The sequence below is a fragment of the Haliaeetus leucocephalus genome, unplaced genomic scaffold, assembly GCF_000737465.1.
Source record: "Haliaeetus leucocephalus isolate CR32 unplaced genomic scaffold, Haliaeetus_leucocephalus-4.0 Scaffold556, whole genome shotgun sequence".
Taxonomy (NCBI): Eukaryota; Metazoa; Chordata; class Aves; order Accipitriformes; family Accipitridae; genus Haliaeetus; species Haliaeetus leucocephalus.
In genome coordinates, this window is record NW_010972992.1 from 4,500,063 (window position 1) to 4,521,199 (window position 21,137).

The window sequence follows — 21,137 nt, forward strand, 5'->3', positions numbered from 1 at the left end:
TTCATGCAGTTTGAATGTAATATGCAAACTAAGATTAGCACTACTCCAGCTAAAAACCTTTCAGATTATATATATGAAAAGTGTTATTTGGTTCTTCCCCACAAGCAAAAGTTTAAAGCAGAATATAGAAAACTGATAGGGAACTGGTCTCACAAATGTATGTTTTGCATGGAATAAACATGGATAAAATGCAGTAGATCAAAACAGGAAGGACAGTTTCTAACACAGTGCTTATTTTAGAGATGTAAAACATATATGCGATTCAAATATTATGAATTAGTAAGAGTCAGAGGGACCTTATAAATTCTATAAATTTACTTCTACAACAAAGCCATCAAGAAACAACTATCGATTTTCACCAACTTTCTCCACTAAACAATAAAAGGAGCGTCTGTGACAGCACTGATAAAACTTCACTCATCTGAAACATACCTTTGGTGCTTTTCTCTCCTCTATTCCAACTCTGTCAAAACACTCAATGAGGTAGTTCAGCATCTCTGTCTCCTTACAATTTTCAATGGTGAAGTGGTCACTGCAGGAATCAGAAACACTTGAGCTGCCAGAGCCTCCCACACTTTAAAACACACAAAAAGAAGAAACAAAGCATTAGGTACAGTTCTTCGCTTGTGCACAATCAAGTAATTCATGAACTCTTGACTTCCTCTGTCAATTTTCTGAAGACTCCATCCCATCACACACATGGCTTCATAATTAAGAACATCTCTGTAATCTATGAAGAGCTCTCCATTTAACAGCTTGTCCAACTCAAAGTTCAGCTGTACTGTAACATGACTAAAGAATCAATTATCTTATTATATGAACAAGTATCTGAAAGACAGCAAGGAGGTGCATGACTAATGGGAATCAATATATCTTGTTCTCGCATCGCAACACCGAAAATGAACAGCCTTTAAGCTGCACCTGACATCAAAACTGTTCAGACACTCAGGACATCACAACACTTCCATGCCATGATGCGACCTCTGCACAGTTTCTGCAGTCTCTGTATATAGCATTCAAAACCGTAGAAATTTCACCAACTCTGTTAACACTAGCCAACCCATGGAAGCTAAGATCTTCCCACTGCAGACATGAGACCTTAGCTGATAGATAGGGCTACAGACAATCACTTTATATATTCTAAGGAAGGAGAACAAACAAAACAGGAGGCAATACATAAAATCAACTTTTCCTTTTAAAATTTACACATTAAAGATCATTTAATTTCAACTCAGTTCATTTCAATTCCCTTACAGTAAATATGCCATTTCATTAAGTAGCACAGCCTCAAGGGAAGGAAAGAAAACATTGATATTGTAAACATGAAAACTAAATCCACACAAACAAAAACATGCTTGAGGCAAGAGAGAATTAAATACAAAAGTGAGAACAGACCGCCTGACTCTCAATCTCAGACTTGTTATCTCAACAGAATTCTTCTCTACATAACAGCTTGGCAAAGCTAATTAAAAGCAAAATCCTTGTTTTACAGAAGGGAATTAAGACAAGATACATTCATTTTATGTAAATGAAATTAAAAAAACCCCAGCAATTACGTGGATGGCCTACTGCTGCTATTCCTCAAAGAAAAGTCTGTGCACAGTCAGGGTGGATTTAAATGCAGACCAATTTATAGGCCCCAGATCTTAAACTGTAAGATAAGAGTATTTGTTTCCTTAAATGCAGCTTTTTAAAGAAATGTATAAAACTACAAACTGTGCCAAAACTGGCATTTCCTTTAAACTGTAAAATAATCTACATTTTAATAATCAAGCTGTACAAACCTACTGTGCAAGCTTTACAGTCCATCCAATAAATCAGGGAAAGGTTATCACTGCTAAGCATCTGGTAGCTCAGCACGTTAAGAAACATAACTTCTAATAGCAGCAATCCCTTTAGCAGACAAAATTTGTTGTCAGTTATTCAGTTAAAACTAATCCATGTAAAACATAGCTCTATTAAAATAGTACTTGGTAACCATGAAATCATACACGTTTTCTTTCCTATAGTCTCTCTTTTAAACCTCTTGACTTCTCACATTCAGCATAAAAATTGCCCAATTTATACTAAAAAAAACCCTACTACCACTACAGTTGGTCATTCTCTTAATGATTTTACTGCAGCAATAACTGAAATTATTCTAATGCAGAGCTCATACATCCTTCATACACATATTGAATGCCTTGGTATTTTCAGAAAGCAAGTTGTGCTGTAATTGTACAGTCACGGTGTTTATAATTTAACTAACATCTTACTGCTGTCTGCTGAATGCCAGGACATAATATACAAACTAAGGCTCCAGAAGCATAGCAGCCCGAGAAACCCTTACCAAAGGCTTTGCAACTCAATCCAACATTTGGATTAAATTGCCAACAGGATAAAAATTAAACAAAACAGTGGGGAAAAATAATCCTAAATTCCATGTACACAAAAAACCCTAAACCTGTGTTACCCAGTTCACTCTCCTGAAATTGGACTGGAATGAAAAAGAGGAGATCCTACTGGAAGGTCTTCCTTCTAGTTAACAGTCTGATTTCAGCAGTAGTGTCTCAACATACCACAGAAACAATCACAGACAGAAAAGCTGGGGGGGACAGAAATCACCTCGTACCAAGTGTTTTTGGGTATTCCCTGACATCACAAGATACTTTTTAAAGTCTTGACCTTAGTTTCAGAAGGCTCAAGCAATTAGATTTCCCCTGACTTTTGCTGTTAACTAAAATACTTCAAAGTAGACTGAAAGTCTTGAAGGAACTCTTTTCCTCCCAGTTGTTCAATATGCATGTAGTCTTTCAAACTCTAATCTTGTTTTGCTTAGACATTTGTAATCTAACTGGCTCTATTAGGCTATATGGCCAGCCCTCAGGCCACCTCAGAATTACTATCAGTCATAATCAGGGGTCTGAATACGCATAGAAAATGTTCAGGATACTAGCAAGACTAGAGTAGTATCATTTTTCAGAAAAGTCTTCCCAAAATACATGCTTTTTAAATAAAACATTTATTCCTTTCTCCAGTTTGGGTCAATGCAAAAGAATGGGGCATTTTGGGGGGAAAAGGTTTTTGTATTGGCCAAGACATTGCAGCATTACCCTGCAATGGAATGTAAAACTAGAGAAGATCCTACCTCGCATTTACATTTCCAAAAGTTTTGTTTTCCTTGGCATATCCAGTGTTCCACAGGTTTTCTTTGCACAGCTATCTGGCTAGCTTCCAAACAGAACTCACTAATACCAATGCTCATTTTGTTTTCCCATATCTTATATGATTTGTTAAGTCTCTGTTCTACAGTAAAATATTCTGCTCTGCCCCCTCCATTCTCGGCTGTTCCAACTGTATCAGCCTCTACTACTTACAATGTCAAAGGACCAGTTTAAACTTTCAGGTGTATTTTCTTTACAGGCTAGAGGAGCAACCCTCAGCTGTCAAGCAGCAATGAATCTTCAACAAAGTCATACTGTTTGTATCAGCTGGCTGTTTGCCACTCTATCTTTCTCTACATGTTAAACTTAGTCCTCTTTTTCCAGTTTTTGATAGGAAAACATGCACATGATGTACCACTTTTAAAAATACAACCGTGGGTGAATAATATTCCTTCTACGCATATAGCCAATGAGGAGTTCCACTGAAACATCATTTCAGAAACCATGCTCATTAAACCTACAAGGCAGTATGATTAACATTTACTTTATCTTAGTCATCTCTTAAAAAGAGCTGACTAACTAGCATTCGTTATACATGTTTATATGCCATCTTAAAAACCCATCCAAGTCATCTCCTAGGCTTTAGTAATTTCCCAAGTTACTTTGAAGAACGCTTGGCACTACACAGACTGTTAGTTCCTAAGCAACCAAACATGCAGGTTACGTTCTCTTTCTCCAATACCTGGACCCAAACTGGACACAAGAAAAATCATCATCTTCATTTTCTTCATCACTACTGTCCTCAGACACATCAGAAACGGCAAGAAGGAGGAGGGAGAAAGGGTTGTCGTATATACTACCACAACAAAAATGAAAAAGGCCATCAGATTTTTTAAGCCAAAAGAAAAAGTAAATGGTAGCTTTTCTTTGTAAGTCTCTCAAAAATCATACTCTCTAAACATGCAAACAATGGATAACTCCATGTTAGTAAAACCAAGGCTATACTAACATGCTCTGTTACACTACTACAATTTATTCACATATCAGAACACCACATGTTCACAAACCAAAAATTTAAAAAGAATTTTTGAGACCTAATAAAAATTATGGCTGAAGTAAGAGTGTTTAGACATAACCTAATAGTAAATATTAAAATTCTAAGCTACTGAACTTTAAAGCAGTCATCTCAAAACCTTGCATGCTCCTTTCTCCCTCCTGCAGGGACTGGAGATTCCAGGAGCAGCCAACAGAGAAAATGCAGTAGTACTCGGCCTGGCATACTGAAATAGGCTAATCTGTAATTTACATCTATGCACTAGGGAATCAAATCTAACACAGTCCAGCAAGTAACAGCTTTCAACAAATCAACTAAAGCCCTAATGAGAAAATTGATTTCAAAGCAGGAGGTCTGTTTGGTTTACTATCCAGCAGTAGCAACTGAACAGAAAGCTAATAGTTTTAACTGGAATGGTTGTAAGAAGAGGAGGAAATTAAAACAATATTGCTACCTTTAAAGTAATTACATTACACTCCAAAATCTCGCAGAAAGCAGGTTTAACATTTTGGCAAAGATGGCTTGTTAGGAGGTCAGCATATTAGAACAAACCAAAATGCAGAAATCAACTCAGGGTAAGTAGGGTGAGCTCAGCACAAACATAAGTTCTTCCAAATTGCACGATTATGCCACACCCTGCACAGCACACATTAAACACACTCTTTTGTTCTCATGAAATACCTAGAAGGAATCCTGTTCAGTAAAGAAGAACGCCTGCGCAAGGTACTGGGTGAAGCAGTAAACAAAGGCGGACCCATTGTTGCGGGTCTCTGTCTGGATGTGATGACTGGCATGGCTGGAGGGCTAGCAGCCATGGCTGGAGGACTTGGTGAACTAGATGGGATGGAAATATTCAAGGAACGTGGGCTGGAAGAAGCTGAAAAGCCTCCAGAATGGGCAACAGTGTATGGCCGGTACCTCGGAGAGGAAGGCTGCATCCCAGAAAGGCTTGTTGCTGTGAGGTGAGAGCTGACAGTAATGGAAGGCACAGATGTAACAGCAACTGAACTGGCTGGTGGGGTAAGAGATGAACCAGTCATTGGTACATAGCTTGTGAAATTGGTAGTAGGAGCTGGACTAGTCCCATAGAGACTAAACCAGTTTCAGGGGAAAAAGAAAAAAAAAAAAGCAATGATTTAGGATATGCAGAAAAAGGGTAAAAAAGATAAAATGAGCAAGAGAAGCCCTTGCCCTTCTGATGACTCTGCAGAAATAATTCTGCAGCTCACACTCATTATTCCTTTTTACTAATGTTGAATAAAACTATGTCACAATCTACACACTGTTAAGTTAAAGAGTCATAGCCTTCACTGATGCAAGTTAGGGATATTTCTCAGAAAGAATGAGCTACATGGCTTTAACTTATCAAATACACTTCTAGCCATGGCAATGTAATAAAAATGGTGAAATGGAGAGATATTAACATGAAAAAGAGTGAAGAATTTTAAAAATCTAGTCTATTTATTGGTCTTGGGACATTTCTATGCCACTCTCTCCTCCAGTCTATCAATCAATATTCAAGTGAAATCAGTATTCAGTTATAATCAGAAGTCACCTGGATAATGAACTGGAACCAAAGGAGCCCACATTACAGAACATTGGGCTGCTTCCTGGGTTAGAGCCCATGTTTAAAATCAGGTTTCTGTCAGGAGACCGGGCAGCTGCAGCAATTGGTTGTGATGTAGCTGTCAGGCTAGCAAATGGGTTTTCATCCCTTGACTGGGTGGACATCATCAGCACTTCCATCAAAATCTGCCCGATCAAGTCCTTAAAATCTGAAAACACTGTTAAGGATAAAAAAAAGAGAGTTAGTACCCTCACCTACTGCCTTCATCTACGCATTAGTCAGAGATGTAAACATTATCAAAGATTTCAACTAAGAAGGACAGTAATTCAATTCTGTGAATTAAGTGCTGCTTTTGGCAAAAACATTTATAACTATCACTCTGTCTATATTAACTAGGTTCTGAAATTACAACTACACAAAAATATAACTTTTATGGAAAGTACAAAATATCATAGATGACCTAATGTTGTTATTGTTGATTATTGAAGTTGTCTTGTCTGTTCCTCTCATTTTCCCACACTGCTGTTGAGTTGGGCAAGCTGTGTCATAAAGAAAGGAAAAACACGTGCACACATACCCCCCATGCCACATATGCCCACACATAAAATAACAATTTTTATTTGGTCATATCTCATAGCTGACGTACAAAATATAATTTGTTATATAAAATAATCAGGAATTCTTAGCTTATCAAATTAACTGCTAAGTATCTATTATGATGCAAGACAACCCATTAAGTCAGTAAAAGGTTCCTAAAAAAAATAAAAATAACATCCAGCAACACTGCAATATCAGCATACTAGTTTGACAACAGAAAACATAACCAACAAGAGCACAGCAATTGACTAAAACAGGAGCTTGATCCCATGTTGCTTTTTGGGGATTCCATTTCCTGCTACATCTGCTGATAGCAGGTGTTGAAATCAAGCAAAGACCACAAGTAGGTAGCTCTGGCATTGTAGCAAAAAGCTAAAAATAAGAGTAGGGAACACGCCACTCAACTGAAACAATCTGTTCAGATACCCACCTTCCTTTGGGTTCTGCTTAAACTGGGCAGAGAGTGAATTCAGGAAGATAACATCTCTGTCTCGGTCCTTCCAAGAGACTCTGAAGATCTTACAGACCAGCTGTAAAGCTTGCTCCTCAGATACTTCAGACCCAGACAGAGGTTCCTTGGTTGGGAAGGGTTAAAAAAACCAAAACAAAACAAAAATTCAACTTATTTGCAATGGTATTAGTCAAGTCACAATTCACAATCAGATGCAGGTCTTCTTTAAATTGCTTCAAACTAACTCTTAATGGTAGATTTTGTATACTTATGAAGGAATACAGATGTATTTGCCAAAATGTATTTGGAAAAAAACCCTAAAGAAACACAAGAGATGCAGAATAGCTTAGTAGTAGCAGAAATACATCCAGTAGGAAGCAAATTCCCAAAACACATTTGAAAACAGTACACTAAGAAGGGAAATTTAACCAACATACCTATGATGTCTGCTTTAAGGAATTAATTTGGGATTTAAGAGTTTCTTGTAAAAAAAGCACAGGAAGGAGTGAGCTTCCCCAAGTCTTTCCTGCTTTCAAATCTTTGCCCAAGATAAAGACATCTTTCACTTGAATGAAGTCAAGACAGGACAAAAGACTCAAGAATTTGCTTCGTTCCCCTTTCTTCCAAAAAAGGAACATTATGTAAACTGTGCTCAAAATGAAAAACTACTTTCTCTAAAAAGAATGCTACCGTATACAGAGGCTAGCAAAGGTTAAATGGGAGGGCTCTTACAATCCTAAGGCAGCTTTGAGTGTACACCTGAAAAAATGGTGGAATACAAACAAATAAAACTCAAGTAATTAGCCCTGCAATATGAGGAGAGGTAGCATTTAAAAACATTTCCAAAACACACACGACAAGCCAGCAACGTAACTGACCTCCCCTACACTCTTCTACCAACACTGTAAAAGCAACATAATACACAAACAATTCAGCTGCATAGAGTTTCAAAGATGGGAAAGTTTTAGCTTCAAGGCTATTTTCCTGCAAGAGCTCTCCTGCAAGAGTTGTAGATATTTACTAGACAAAAAACAAACTTCTGATATTTGACTAATACAAGTGCACATTGTACTGCTATGTATCATACTTATTGAGATAGTTAATACTTTTTTCTTTTAGAAAAATAAGTCAATGAGGAAGAACAAAATGCAGGTTGCCACTAAAAAGCTCCCTTCTTCCCTTTTAAATTTGAGACCTCATAAAGGCCACCAGGTAACAACACTGTACCCTCTACAAAAGCTTTCCCTCAAATCATTTAATAAACCATAAATTTTGGCACATTAATATATTTTCGTTGCATTAATCACTCTAGTAGTATTCTACTGTTTTCAAGCACTTCTACTTCCCCTGCCTATTTCTGCAAAGAAGGCTTTATTACAGACACCATTTCCAATGCAGAAAACCAAGCAAGAAAATCTTTTGCTCATAAATGAGGACTATCCTGTCTCCTGTCCACTTAACTTTCTGGTATCTCCAAATGAGTAAAAGGAATTGAACCAAGTTTGCAAAGCTTTATTTTACTTTCCACTGCTCTCCCCCCACCCACTTCAAGATTGTCCTTGATTTCAAGCTATTTATTTCATAGTACCACAATGCAAGCTGTCCGACTGACTGATTTGCAGCTAGGAATTGACTGGAAAGGATTCTGCGGCAGGGTTATTGCTACATGGCTTTAAGCCAGGCTTTTACCAACTGACCTTATTACTGACAGTGCAGGAATAAACAAAGACATCTAATGAGCACTGCAAGAACTGTTGTAGAAACTTCACTACACTGATGTCCCATTTCTTTATGGCTTTATTTCACATGGGCCTTAAAATCAAAGAGGACAATTTTAGGAGTGAATGAGAGCTTTGTTCCTTTCTTTTTCTACTATAAAGGATTCTACCACCTGTCTAAACCTTGATGGCTAAATATTCTTATTTATTTTCTTGTAATATTAAGAAAACCTTACTACATAGCATTACTTCAGCACACATAACATTTGAAGCAGTACTTTGTTAGCAGACCTCTAAATGCTATACAAATAAGCTGCAACAATCTTCAGAAGTGTCTTCAGAAATATTTCTTCAGGCCTACTCCATATTAAAAAAAAAAAACAGATCTGGGCATTAACAGGTCACTTCATTGTAGGATATATAACAAAAACATTTTCTTCAGAGTTCACAAACCAATGTGAGACAATTGAAATGCAGCTTTGATATTGGAAGTTTTGCCTTTTTTTCCTTCCCACAAATTTTAATGAGGAAATGCAATGAAGAAATTGTTCACAAATGACATATGAGGGCTAGTTCCATCCTCTCAAGAGCACGTATTCAAAATATGGAGATAACTGAACTCACTGCAAGCTGAAACTTTGCATCACTCCTCCATCCAGCCAACATAAAACAGACTAACCTTATCCGTCAGACTCCTTTTCTCTCTGCGATCATTCTCATCAACCTCCATGTTTTCAATTCCTGAATCCACATCTACTTGGGACATGCTGTAAGTGGAAATAAGAGAAGGCAGCCATTAACTTGTAGAAAGTCACAGACAGTGCTCTGTAAGATGCTGACTGAAGGAGCGTCACCTCAAGTAGAAGCAGCAGAGAAAAACCAATGCAACAGGAACAGCCATATGCACAAAGAGCAATTAAAATCACTAATTGATAAATGCTTCTCATATCACATTTATTTTGAATTCAAGAAACACAATTCTTAATTTTTTTCAGCAGGCAATACAAACTACACAGCTATCACATTCCATAACCTTTTCTTTTTTAAACAGAGTAGCTGAATTATCCCCACCAGACACGCTCATCACTTAATGTATAAGATAATGCTTTGTCTTTTATCACTTTAGGTCATGAATTCCCATTAAAACCAGACTAGAAAAAGCATTACAGTCGTCTAAACAGTGTGTCATATTTAAGCATTAAACTCTATTGCATTAACACAGCTGTAAGTGAGAAATGGCAGAATATTTTCCCATGTAAGTGATTTTGATGATTAGCATGGCACAGTATTTGCCGGCTCATACAAGCTGCATTTTTTACCTTTTCTCACAGGAGACACTATCAATATCCATGCTCTGAGACCGAGAGAGAGACTGAGATTGTGTTTCAAGGCTGTTAGATGGAGAACTGCTGAGTGAACTCACTCCTTCGCTGCTCTGGCTTCGGTGGGCTACTCCTAGAGAAAAGGCACCACCAAGATTACTACTACAGAGATGAGAAGGCACTACACAATTATTTGGATGGAAAAGGAAAGGTTTTTCAATACAGCTCTTAACCATTCTTAGTAATGCATTAGGAAATAAATGTTAATAATATTCACATCTGACTACAAATAATCACATTTTCCACCTCCCCTTGTAGCAGCAATATAGGAATGCTTACCTGCAATACAACACAGAGAACAAAACTAAATTTGCACCCATAAAGTGCTCAGAGATTCACTCCCATAAAAAAAAAAAAAGCACTAGCAAACTGATCTCTGGTAAGATTGCTCTGTACACTACCTTAAAACTTTGTCAAAGCCCCTCTAAAGTCTGTCCTACCAGAATAAGACTTCACACTGGGTCATTACAACAGAGGTAACTTGGGTGAGGATACAGGACAAATCTGAGTTCTGATAGTCTTCCCACAAAACCTCCCACAATTTACTAGGAAATGATCAGTACTTTTCCTCCTCCACAAGAATAGAATAAGCATCCAAGAAGTCCTAACAACATGCACTGAGTGCAACACCAGCAAATGGAGAGCAATATAATGGCTTTGGAGCACAGCTGATGAGCATCAGGATATGAACAGATGCAATGAAGACTTTCACTTTGCAACAAAGACTTCTTCAGAGAAGTGGTAGATACTAGGATGGTAGGAGGAAAGTTATATGCATATAATTCCAAATAATCCAGAAGCAGCCTTGCATTCAATAACAACGGAAGTTGAACGAGTTCTACAAACATCTAAATTAAGACGGCTCTTAAGTGTAGTCTATTCTTAAAATCTGTGCCTAGTGACACTGTTTGAAGTCATGATTTATAATAAAGTAGCATTAATTGCAAGCTGCAACTGTAGTTTTAGCAATATCAGTTATTTGCATGTCAGTAAACAGACTCCTAGAAGAAGTAGGAAAAAAGGTATTATTCATCCGTTCAAGAAGAAAGCAGCAGTGAATTTCACTCCTTTGGGTTCTTTTGACTGCCGTTTACAAGACATTGCCCAAACAGTACTAGGTTTCAGGTGAGAAGCATAAAACCAGATCGACAACCTATTTTTAAATTCCACCACTGGCTGTGTTTCAGTGTTACTACTGAAAAGTGCAAGCTTGTCCTGCATTTATGGCGGCAACACATTCTGAAGTTAGCAGTGGCAGCAGCAAAACAGAACAAATCAGGATTATGCTCTTTGACACAAGCTGTTTGTTTTCAAGCACCTTTCCCAAAGCTTTTCCAGGTCTTGAAACAATTGATTTTACAGGAACAAAACTACAGAAGGCAGAAAAATCACATTTAGAAGACAGTTTGCTGAAGAACAACTAGATATTCAGCACAAGAGGGGGGAAAAGTTGCTTCATTCTACTGCTTTGAAACTCCTGTTTTACTTCCCTGGGTATAAAAAGTTTATATTTAACTCCTTATATTAGGCTGCAAATTGGTCATTATCCAGGAAACACTCAGATCTTCAAATAAAAAGTGGAAAAGATGTGTGAGGTAAAATTAATCTGCACTGGTATTCAAAAAGAAATTTAACAAGCAGATTGTCCAAACACCTATATTCTATAACTGAAGATATGTAAAAGCACTCTAAGATATAGGAGGAGAACACAGAATGCATATGTAACTTGCACATATCACAAAATACTTGCTAATCTAAATTTTACTCAGTTTTGTTCGAAGCGTCTATGCTTTGGTTAGTAACTTTAGGGCTATAGCTAGGTATTATCATTCATTCATAAACAACATTCAAACAACATTGAGCCCATTAAGTTTTCAGTATGAAAAGAAGAATAGAGATAGGAACCAAGATCCTCCAAGAAAAGTTAGATTTCACTTAACCACCTATGTGCCAACATTAATGTCTGCAAAAGATCTCACCTAGGAAGCAGGAAAATGTCAAGAAAAACTCCATTTCAGTTCTAAATGGCTATTTCCTCCAGTCCTGGAATTTTGGTGATGCATTTAGCTTTGACACTGAAAGTCCTTGTGCAAGGCACAGGCCCAAAGCCTAGTACAGTCTCTCCACAAAACCAAGGATATAGAAATATCAAGTATACTATCTGAACTGAACAGAGTTGCTTAGGTCAATCAGGTTAAATAAAAGCAACTTTGCAAAGCTGAACTTCAATGATGTAGCTTCCCTAGAGAGATAACACCCAGCAGAAATATGCTGTCCATGGCAGGGGAAGGCTGACTTCAGCAGGGTATTCCACCATGTCACTGATTTAATATATCCCAGTTACAGCCTTGTTTTCCTTCAGTACATCACCAATTATAGAGAGTCAGTCCTCCTTGAGTCCTTCCTCTTCCTAAAGAAAAAGCTAGCTAAGTCAGTGGATAAAGAGACTAGAGCAAACATGGCTTACCAGGGTGAAGTGCTTTGTTCTACATTCCCTTGGGGTCTTACTCCCACTGCCAAGAAAACGTACTTTAACAGTTATGCTGCAGCACTCATTAACAGGCCTCTTCAAACAAACCGCCCTACCTACCACCTTTTCACAACAAATCTTCCAGAATTTACTTCCATCATCTATACTTCACTGAATCAGGTATACAATAAAATACCCAACACACTAAGTTCCAGTTTTCCTTAAAAAAAAAAAAAAAAAGGAAACACAATAGCATACAGAGACATGCAAAAATTATGAAGACCGCACACTCAGTATGTGTGTCTGTCATTGATACACGGGTTTTAGGCTCTCCAAAATATTTTCAAAACACATACAAAATAATGATCATACTTTCCATGAATTTGATGTGTAAGTCTGATCTCACCATGATATGCAACTTCTTATAAAAATGGATGCTTTACAAGGATACTATTCTGCTGGGGCTCTCTGTTATGTCCAAATGAATTAAAATCCTCTGCAGTCATTTTAGCCTACTGCTCAAGAGAACTCCTTCCTGCAAACCACACCGCATTAGCCGAGTCTTCATTTATGCTAAATAATTACAGCAGATAATTAGTTGTGAACATTTTTTCCTGATCTATTCCCCAATTTAACCATATCTCTTACCCTGGTGAGAAAAAGACACGCATTATTAAATTGCTGCAATCAATCTAGTCTGTGTAATTACGTACTGTCCAGTGCAGATAGATGAATTCTTAAAACAGAAGTTCTAAGGTCTTAGCTATCTGACCACTTCAAACCATGATAAATGTGTCTGCCAATACATGAACATTTCTACCTTCAAGTACACGTTTCCACACCTCCTCCTCTGTTGGCATTATTGTTTATACAGTTGTACAGTAAGATGGATCAGGACCTCATCTATTTGAAAACTAACCACTTTTCCTGTGTTAGTTTTCACCTGGATTAAGTCCATGATCCACCTCACCATACAGTTGCTAAGGACAACAGAGGAAGAGACAGTGAGAAATACTCCTTTCGGCAAGGATCAGACCTAAGATGGGTTAAAAGCAGTCATGTAACCACAAGCCGACTAAAAACACTAAGTAACCTCTGCACTGTTCTGGAAAAAAAAAGTCACCTTAGCTTCTGGGTTGGTGTCTATAATCATGAGGACAATACACAGTGTTAAATTCCATCTGCAATGAGCTTTTCTCAGGAAATGCTTTTGATAGCTTTTTCTCTGTCCTGCTTTGGATACAAGGCAACAAAATAAGCAGGAAGGAGTCACTTCTAGGTATTTCAGAACAGCACTGTAATTAAATAACAAGATTTAAGCTTGTAAATTACGGTACTTGCCAAAGGGAAAAACATCAAGTTTCAGAAAGCAAATGGGTAAACAGATAAAGTATCCCACATGCTTATCAAGAGCATTGGAAAAAAATATTATTTCTATCAAATTATTAGAAATCCCCTCGAGCACTGTGTGCAGTTTTGGGTGCCTCAATATAAGGACATCAAACAGTTGGATTCAATGATCTTAAGGGCCTTTTCCAACCTAAGTGATTCTATGATATTGAAAACCTGTTTAAAACAATATTGACATCTGTTTTGAGATGCGTTTTGTCAACCTCTTAGTAACACAACATGCAAAACAATTTAAGTTTTCAGATAAAGATCACAATAGTGGAAAATATGCCAATTTGTTTTGATTTCCAAGATATCCAACTTGAAATCAAAATTATTATTTTTTCAGGTCAAAAGTGGTATTACATATAAGAATATTGTCTTCACCTCTCTACAAAGCAAGCAGATGAGGCATTGCTTGTATCTTCTGAAATAAATACCATCTGTAAATATTCTACTTGTATTCACTCCAGTAAATAGTGAAATTGGCAAAGTAATACAAAGGAGAAAGCAAATACTTTATTCTTATGTTGGCAACACACAGTCACAGCCTACTATTTTTAGTTGTGCCAAATGCTAGTAATTAAAGATCAAAAATGAACTTGGGACTGATTGCTAAATTGTACCTAGAAATCAATCAATAAAAACCTGTGTTGCAAGACTGAAAAGGCTTTTTTCCTGTCTCCTTGACAGATCAGTTTTCTTTTTTATAATATTTTGTAATATTAAACTGTATTACAAACTTCAAGCTTTGGTAACCCGTATTTTAAACGCCATTAGTTTACTGATACCTGGAAAACAATTGTATCTAACCAATTACTTGGAAAAAGAAAACAAAAAGTACTTTCATTCATCATTTTAGGCTGTTTCTTTCTGAAAATTATTTTTAGTACTAGCAGAAATAACACCAATAATAGTGTTTATGTTCTAAAGATAAGGAGTTGCATAATAACTTCCAGTAGACATCCAATAATAATTTTTTTTCCTAACATGCCAGCCTACCTGATGCACCAATTGGAGAGGTAGCTGGGGTCATGCTATGGACATTTAGGCCTAGACTATGGGATGGCCCCGGGGCTGGTGCTACTACAGGTGGTCCAGGTGGGGTCTCTCTCTGCGGTGATGTAAGCGGTGTAGTAGGCTGGGAAGATGGTCCACCTGCCAACCGAGCAAGGCGCCTTCGACGAATCTGCACAAAGGAAATAAAATAATAGCAAATAAACAAGTTCGTTTGCACGTACGTATGCACACGCATCCCATTGTTGCCCTTTGGCACTCCTACACAGCAGGGGTATTCACTCCTGTGAAACCGCAAATATAGAAACTTTGCTTGATGACCTGCTACATGGAGCTGAGTCTCACTGCCATTTCTCTGTTCTGCATGACAACACTAAAATACCCTTGATGTTTAGATTTTAAGTATGTATTTGCTGCCTTGGAAAACCATTTGCGCTGGAGAACACCGTGTTTGTCCCTCAAACGGTTGCGTAAGACAAGTTAAACTTCTACTGCTCAGCGATTTCAAACCCTATAACACTCCTCCCCATTTATTTTGGCATTTGATGAAACAAACAGCATTAATCTGATAAAAGGGACAATATGAATATGACCTTTGCCTTAATTTCACACCACATAATACTAATAAAAACACCCGTGCTAAAGAAGATCCAGTTGAAAGTTATTAAAGACTGCTGTCCAAGTTTATCTGAAATAAACCTGCAACACTAAAAAGATGCAACTCAACTGCTGGACAGAAGCATCTTGAGAAGTAAAGACAGACAGTAAACAACATCCTCTCATCACCTAGAGACATTCCACCACACAGAATTTAAAAAACAGTTTTTGCACATTACTAGTAAGACAGGGAAGCACCTGCCTTCAAAATCCAACTTCAGGAAACTTATGAACCTAGTTATTAGAATTAGTATGTGATCGCATAACACTAATATTATACTTGAGAATTAAATAGACAAAATAGAACTTATAAAATTCATAATTTGTAACTGCTTCAAGTTTCACCTGAAGCATAAATGAAAAACAGAAAAGAAATTATTTATTATCACAAGCTGTCTCAGAGGATCTGTTCCTAAAGCTTACACCTTTAGCTCAAAATAGGCCTGGCACAAAATAAAAGTATCATAATTTGATGGTGTCCACTCCCTGCAAAAATAAACAATTCATGTTATTCTCTCTTTGTATTATGATACTCAAGCATTGCATGGAATGTATCAGTTTTCATTTCTGCGCATAATCCTAAAGAACTGCCAAGCAAGTGAAAGAGCGAACAAAAGATTTGTGTCAAGTCAATGTCTATGCTACATTACTGTAGTCATTTAATGGCCTGTGAAACCTACTCCAACAGGAAGAACAGAGCAAATTAAATCAGACTTCAAAAACTGTGGGAAAACAGTGTCTGGAACTACATCTCCCTCCATGACATGTGTCACCACATGAACATGGAAGGCAGCTAGAAATTCTATTTTTTTTTTCTGAAGACAAAAAAAGGCTACGATTAGAACATCTTATTCCCTCCTCCTTGTCAAGCAAAATAGGGGAGCTTATTGCATAAATTGTTTAGCTTTGCCATAAGTAGAAGCTGTACATACTAGGGTCTCCAAAAATTTTTTTTTAAAGTATCTTCAATTTTTCTCCACTTCTATCTTACATCTTAATTTTTCAGCTGCTTCTCTGAAAAAAACTACAGAACTACCTCACTCCTCAGAAGCATATCTGAGAAAGTGTCAGCTACACGTCCCCATACCCATTTACCCTGTTGCTGAAGTCAAAACAGTGTTCATAGCTCACAAAGCTGTACTAAAAATATTATCAGTAAAACAACCTAGCTGAATTGAAATCTCTTTTAATTAGGGGGTTGAATTGTGAAGTTTTAAAAGCTGTTTCCTTACCATTCAGCTGATCTATAACCATGTTTTCCAGATAAAGGAATGGCAGGGAGGAATGGAGAAAAAAAAAAAAACCAAACACACACACAAACAGCCCATATATTCAGAAGTGGCTGAGGGAGAAAGATGAAGATTAATTACGTAAAATGCAAGAAAAATAAATTGCTATGAAACTTTTCCACAACTGTTCATATTAATTCTTGTTAGCTAGTCCAAATCTGATGTTAGGAAGGAAATATGTGAGCAGAAAAAGGCATAGGTAATAATAAATATATTTATCAATTTATTCTCAAATACAGTCAAACATTAGTTACTCAATCAAGGTCATATCCCTCACAAGGTATGATCTGCACAAAACTTCTCTTCATCATCTCCCAGTTTCAAGCAGATAACTGAGGTCACTTGTGCCACTCAGCATTCCTTCACCTACAGTGCTAGGCTAGATCAATGCCAAAGCTACATCAACACCAGCTGCAATTGCCGCTGTTGAAATAGGAGGACACCAAGACAAACTTTCTGCCTTGTATTTGTCACTCTTAGTCCATCAACCACCCATGTTTCTTACGGACCAATCCCCCAGACTGTAACCTGCCCTGAAAAAAAATTCTGGAAAGGGCATGGAACAAAGAAATCTGCACAGACACCAAGCTGTTTTTACATAAGATATTGCAATTAAAACTAATACAAGATTTCTCCCTACCCCTTTAAGGATGATAGGCAAATTATACTTATCTTCCTTATTGCTGAACAAATTAACATTAAAATATAAATAAACTCTGAATATTTTTTCCACTAACAGAGACAGCTTTCACAACTGAGGATACATTTAGCAATTGTTAACGGACCAGATTTCGTTCTTAGACACCCTGAGTTGCCATGTTCCTCTAAGTTTACTTAAATTATCACAGAAATCTGAGATTTGATCTGAAGATTAGAAAGTTTTCAATAAGAGAGAAAAAAGGGGAGAAACAAAGATATTATGCTAGAAAGGCAAAGGTGCAGGCTGAAAGAGAAGTTTGAGAATACAGCATAAAACTGATGCACACACTCTATCCAGTTAATTCCCTTAAGACTAAAGGGAAGACTTAAGACTAAGTGTGCCTTAAGACTAAACAGCATCAAGACAAGGGAAGATAGGCTTTATGCTCAGGGCACAACATGGGGACTCAGAAGACAGTAGCTTGTTTGCGCAATGCTAGGCACAAATGAGGCCCCAACCTGTTGCCTTCACATAGCAAAAATAACATATGTTAGAACCGTGGGAGTTCAAAGTGACCTATTCTCCTTTCAGACTGAATGACTCTCCAAATTACCATGAAGAAACACACGGCTGAGTTTTTTAAAATACTTCTTAGGAAAGTTTAGGGTACCTCAATAATACCCAACCCTTGATTTCAGCAATAAGTACTTGCAATCGTGACAAATGACAAAGCTGTTAGGTATCATTGTATTACCTGACAGTGACAAGTTATTTGGTACTAATTACTGCATAGGCTATGGAACAAACAATGCCCATCTTCCCTACAGAGCACAACTCCATAATATACAGTTTAAAAGGTTAATTAAAAAAAAGAAAATCTAATCAGTTGAATGGAAAAAGCACACTGTTTTTTAATTAGAACAGTTTTTGCTGTACACATCTGGACTATGTCTTTGAATAGTAGTTTTCAGAAATACATTTTTGATCTTACTGGACTTAAAAGCTGTTAGCTGGAGACACTACAACAAACAATGTAAAAATAGCACCCTGTTAAAACCCGTTAACTGATTATTTAATTTTGCAGCAGACCAATAAAGATATAACCAGGAAGACTGGTCCCTCAGGCTCATGCACTCTCAGTTAAAAAAAAAAAATTTGTATCCACATATGCTTTAGTGGCAACTGCTTAGTGAGGCTCTAATGAAGTTTTTTATTCTACCATAACTGTAGAGGAGTTCCAAATCTGTACAATAAAGGGTAATTTGAATGGATAGTTTTATTTTTCTTGTATTGATTAGAATGTTTTAAATTGGTTTAAGAAATGCTTCATTTTGTGGTGACACTGGTCATGTTCTATGCTCAGAAAACACTACTCTAAACTACTCAAAAATCATGTAGATGTTAGAAGATGCTAAGTTCACATCATTCTTTCTGACTTTATGCCACATTTGGCTTGATTCTGCTTTTTTCTATGCAGTCCCTATTCCCATCTTGTGCTACCTATCACTTGTACTAAAATTCACACGTTAAAAGGGAATTTTTTCGCCTCCTAAAGATTTTAGTATGGTCTGGAGTGAATGACAACTTCTAGTGCTTCAACAAAGTAAACACTGAGAAAATTTCAGTGAAAGACATTGCTGATACCAGTGGAAAATATCTTCTTGAAACTAAAATATATCCTATACTCCCAAAGCCATTATAAATTGTATCTTCAAGTCACAATCTGTTAATGTTATACTTAATTATGGTTTGATACAAGAAGATAATCTAATCTACAAGAGGCTTACAATTAATTTCAGCTTTATTTAAGTGGGTTTTTGCCTTCAGTCACTGCCAGATAAAGTTTGAATCAGATAGAAGTCACATATAACGTGTTTTAGAAGGCTATTTGACCATACAGTCCACCTCTGATCTAGGGTCCACTGCGCCAAGTAACAATAAAGTGGAGATGTGAAGGAATATTACAACAGACTTGGCTCCAACTTTACAACGAGGTATCCATTAACAATAAAAAGTGACAGCGTGACTCTCTTAAAATGATATAAGATTAAGTTTGTCTCAAGCAATCACCTAAAAGACCAGTCCGCTTTAGTCCTGGCTGAACTGTACTGGAAAGACATGGAAAACCTTGAGTCACTTGTGACAAACATTTTGCCAGAAAAGGTAGATGAGTCCCTACTGGAGAACTCATTTTCTGCAGCCTCAGTTCCATGATGCAGTGGTTTTGATGATGTCAGTAATTTGCTGAAGCAGTGACACAAACAAGCTTACATAGGTTAAATAATTCTGAAATTAATCACAAAACACCTCATAATCAGATGCAATTTAACAATCAGAAGAATTGCATGTAAACAAAGTACTCATGAAATACACCTATAAAATTAGAGATCCCTTTTCACAGTAGAAATTAACACTAGCAACCTACCCCACTCTCCCCAACATGAAAATTGTACTCTTTTTAATGCTTCCATAGAGTATGAGGACCTTCATCAAGTAAACAGCATGAAGTATTTCCTCCTAGTTCCTGCTGCAACACAGTAGGACTGCTCAATCATTATATACAACATAATCAAAAACATCTTAACTTTTTGGAATACAAATCTGAGTGACAACAGCAGCCACCTTGCTCTACAATCCTGCCGTAAGATATGGCACAGAACAAAAATAACTTCTTTTGATCTTCCCTGCAGTATAAATACAGCAATGAGCCCATGCTGCAGCTGGCCCAACACAATACACTTTATATGTATACAATACACTTTAATGTGAAAATATTAAAGAGATGAGGGAAGATTTAAAGTTGTACATGATTTGGGCATTACATTGGGACAGTGGAAAACTCCCTATATCCTGATTAGTACCGTGACAGGATTCATTTGAGTCCTCCAGTATGTGAGCAAAACATAAGATCTTACTGTATATTTAAAAAAAAAAAATAAAAGGAAAACACCACCCTTTAAAAGGAAGAAACAGTTCACATTATTCCACATCAGATGTGTGTCAATCACAACATAACACGTATAACTCTTAAGTGAAAGAGCAAGAGGTTGAATAAATTAAAAAAAGTAAATCAAAGGAAGCATCAGAAAACTGGCAAGCCTGTTTCAAACTGTTTCAAGAAGAAATGATATTAAATACAAGATCACACACACACACCTCCCTTGCTTCTCAGCAAAGAGTCTGAGAAAGCAAGATTTTAAGTGTTTTATGATGTTAAAAAGTAAGGTTTTTTTTTAAGTCACACACAGAGAACATATAAAGCGCCTAGTGTTGAACACAGAACGGAGACATCCTCCAGACAAAGACTACCTGGCAGATGGAAGCAGAGAACAAACAATTAACCCGGAGACAAGCAATTCAACCCCATCGGTCAGCCAGGGGGTCGCAGGTCAGGGACAGCACGGGGGACCACGAAAACCACCGAGCACAGGCACCGGGCGAAGGCAGAGCGCCTCAGTAACGCTCCTTCCCACATCCAGGTTTCTCCTCGGGGTCAGGAAAAGGGCCCAGGAACGGCCCCGGCGCCCTCTCCCCGCTGTGGGGCCCGCCCGCCCCCTCAGGCCCCGCGGCCCACAGACTCACCTCATCCGCGCTCAGCTCCTCCATCGCCTTCCTCTTAATGGTGAACGGAGGGAGGGCGCTTTCCTCCGCCCCGCCGAGGGGCAGTTCCGAGGAAGCGCTCTCCTGTCGCCTCTACCCCCCGGGGGCGCCTCACAAGGGCATCTCCGGGGCGGCCGCGCCGCGCCTCGCCCGCCGGCTGCCG

The 21,137-nt window shown here is 37.7% G+C and overlaps 1 protein-coding gene across 3 annotated transcripts in view; it reads right to left on the minus strand.

Annotated features, from left to right (window-relative positions):
* UBE4B (ubiquitination factor E4B) overlaps positions 1–21,130 on the minus strand; it is a 41,708-nt gene extending 20,578 nt beyond the window's left edge. For 2 of the 3 annotated variants that reach the window (XM_010577340.1, XM_010577339.1), the window contains exons 1-8: positions 20,957–21,130; positions 14,774–14,960; positions 9,850–9,985; positions 9,210–9,297; positions 6,792–6,936; positions 5,753–5,981; positions 4,879–5,289; positions 433–574 (exon numbers count right to left, since the gene is read on the minus strand). In XM_010577340.1, coding sequence (XP_010575642.1) covers positions 433–574; positions 4,879–5,289; positions 5,753–5,981; positions 6,792–6,936; positions 9,210–9,297; positions 9,850–9,985; positions 14,774–14,960; positions 20,957–20,980 — 1,362 coding nt within the window. In that variant the 5' untranslated portion in view covers positions 20,981–21,130. The remainder of the gene's footprint in view (positions 1–432; positions 575–4,878; positions 5,290–5,752; positions 5,982–6,791; positions 6,937–9,209; positions 9,298–9,849; positions 9,986–14,773; positions 14,961–20,956) is intronic. The other variant, XM_010577341.1, reaches the window with a different exon arrangement.
* Positions 21,131–21,137: the final 7 nt, after the last annotated feature.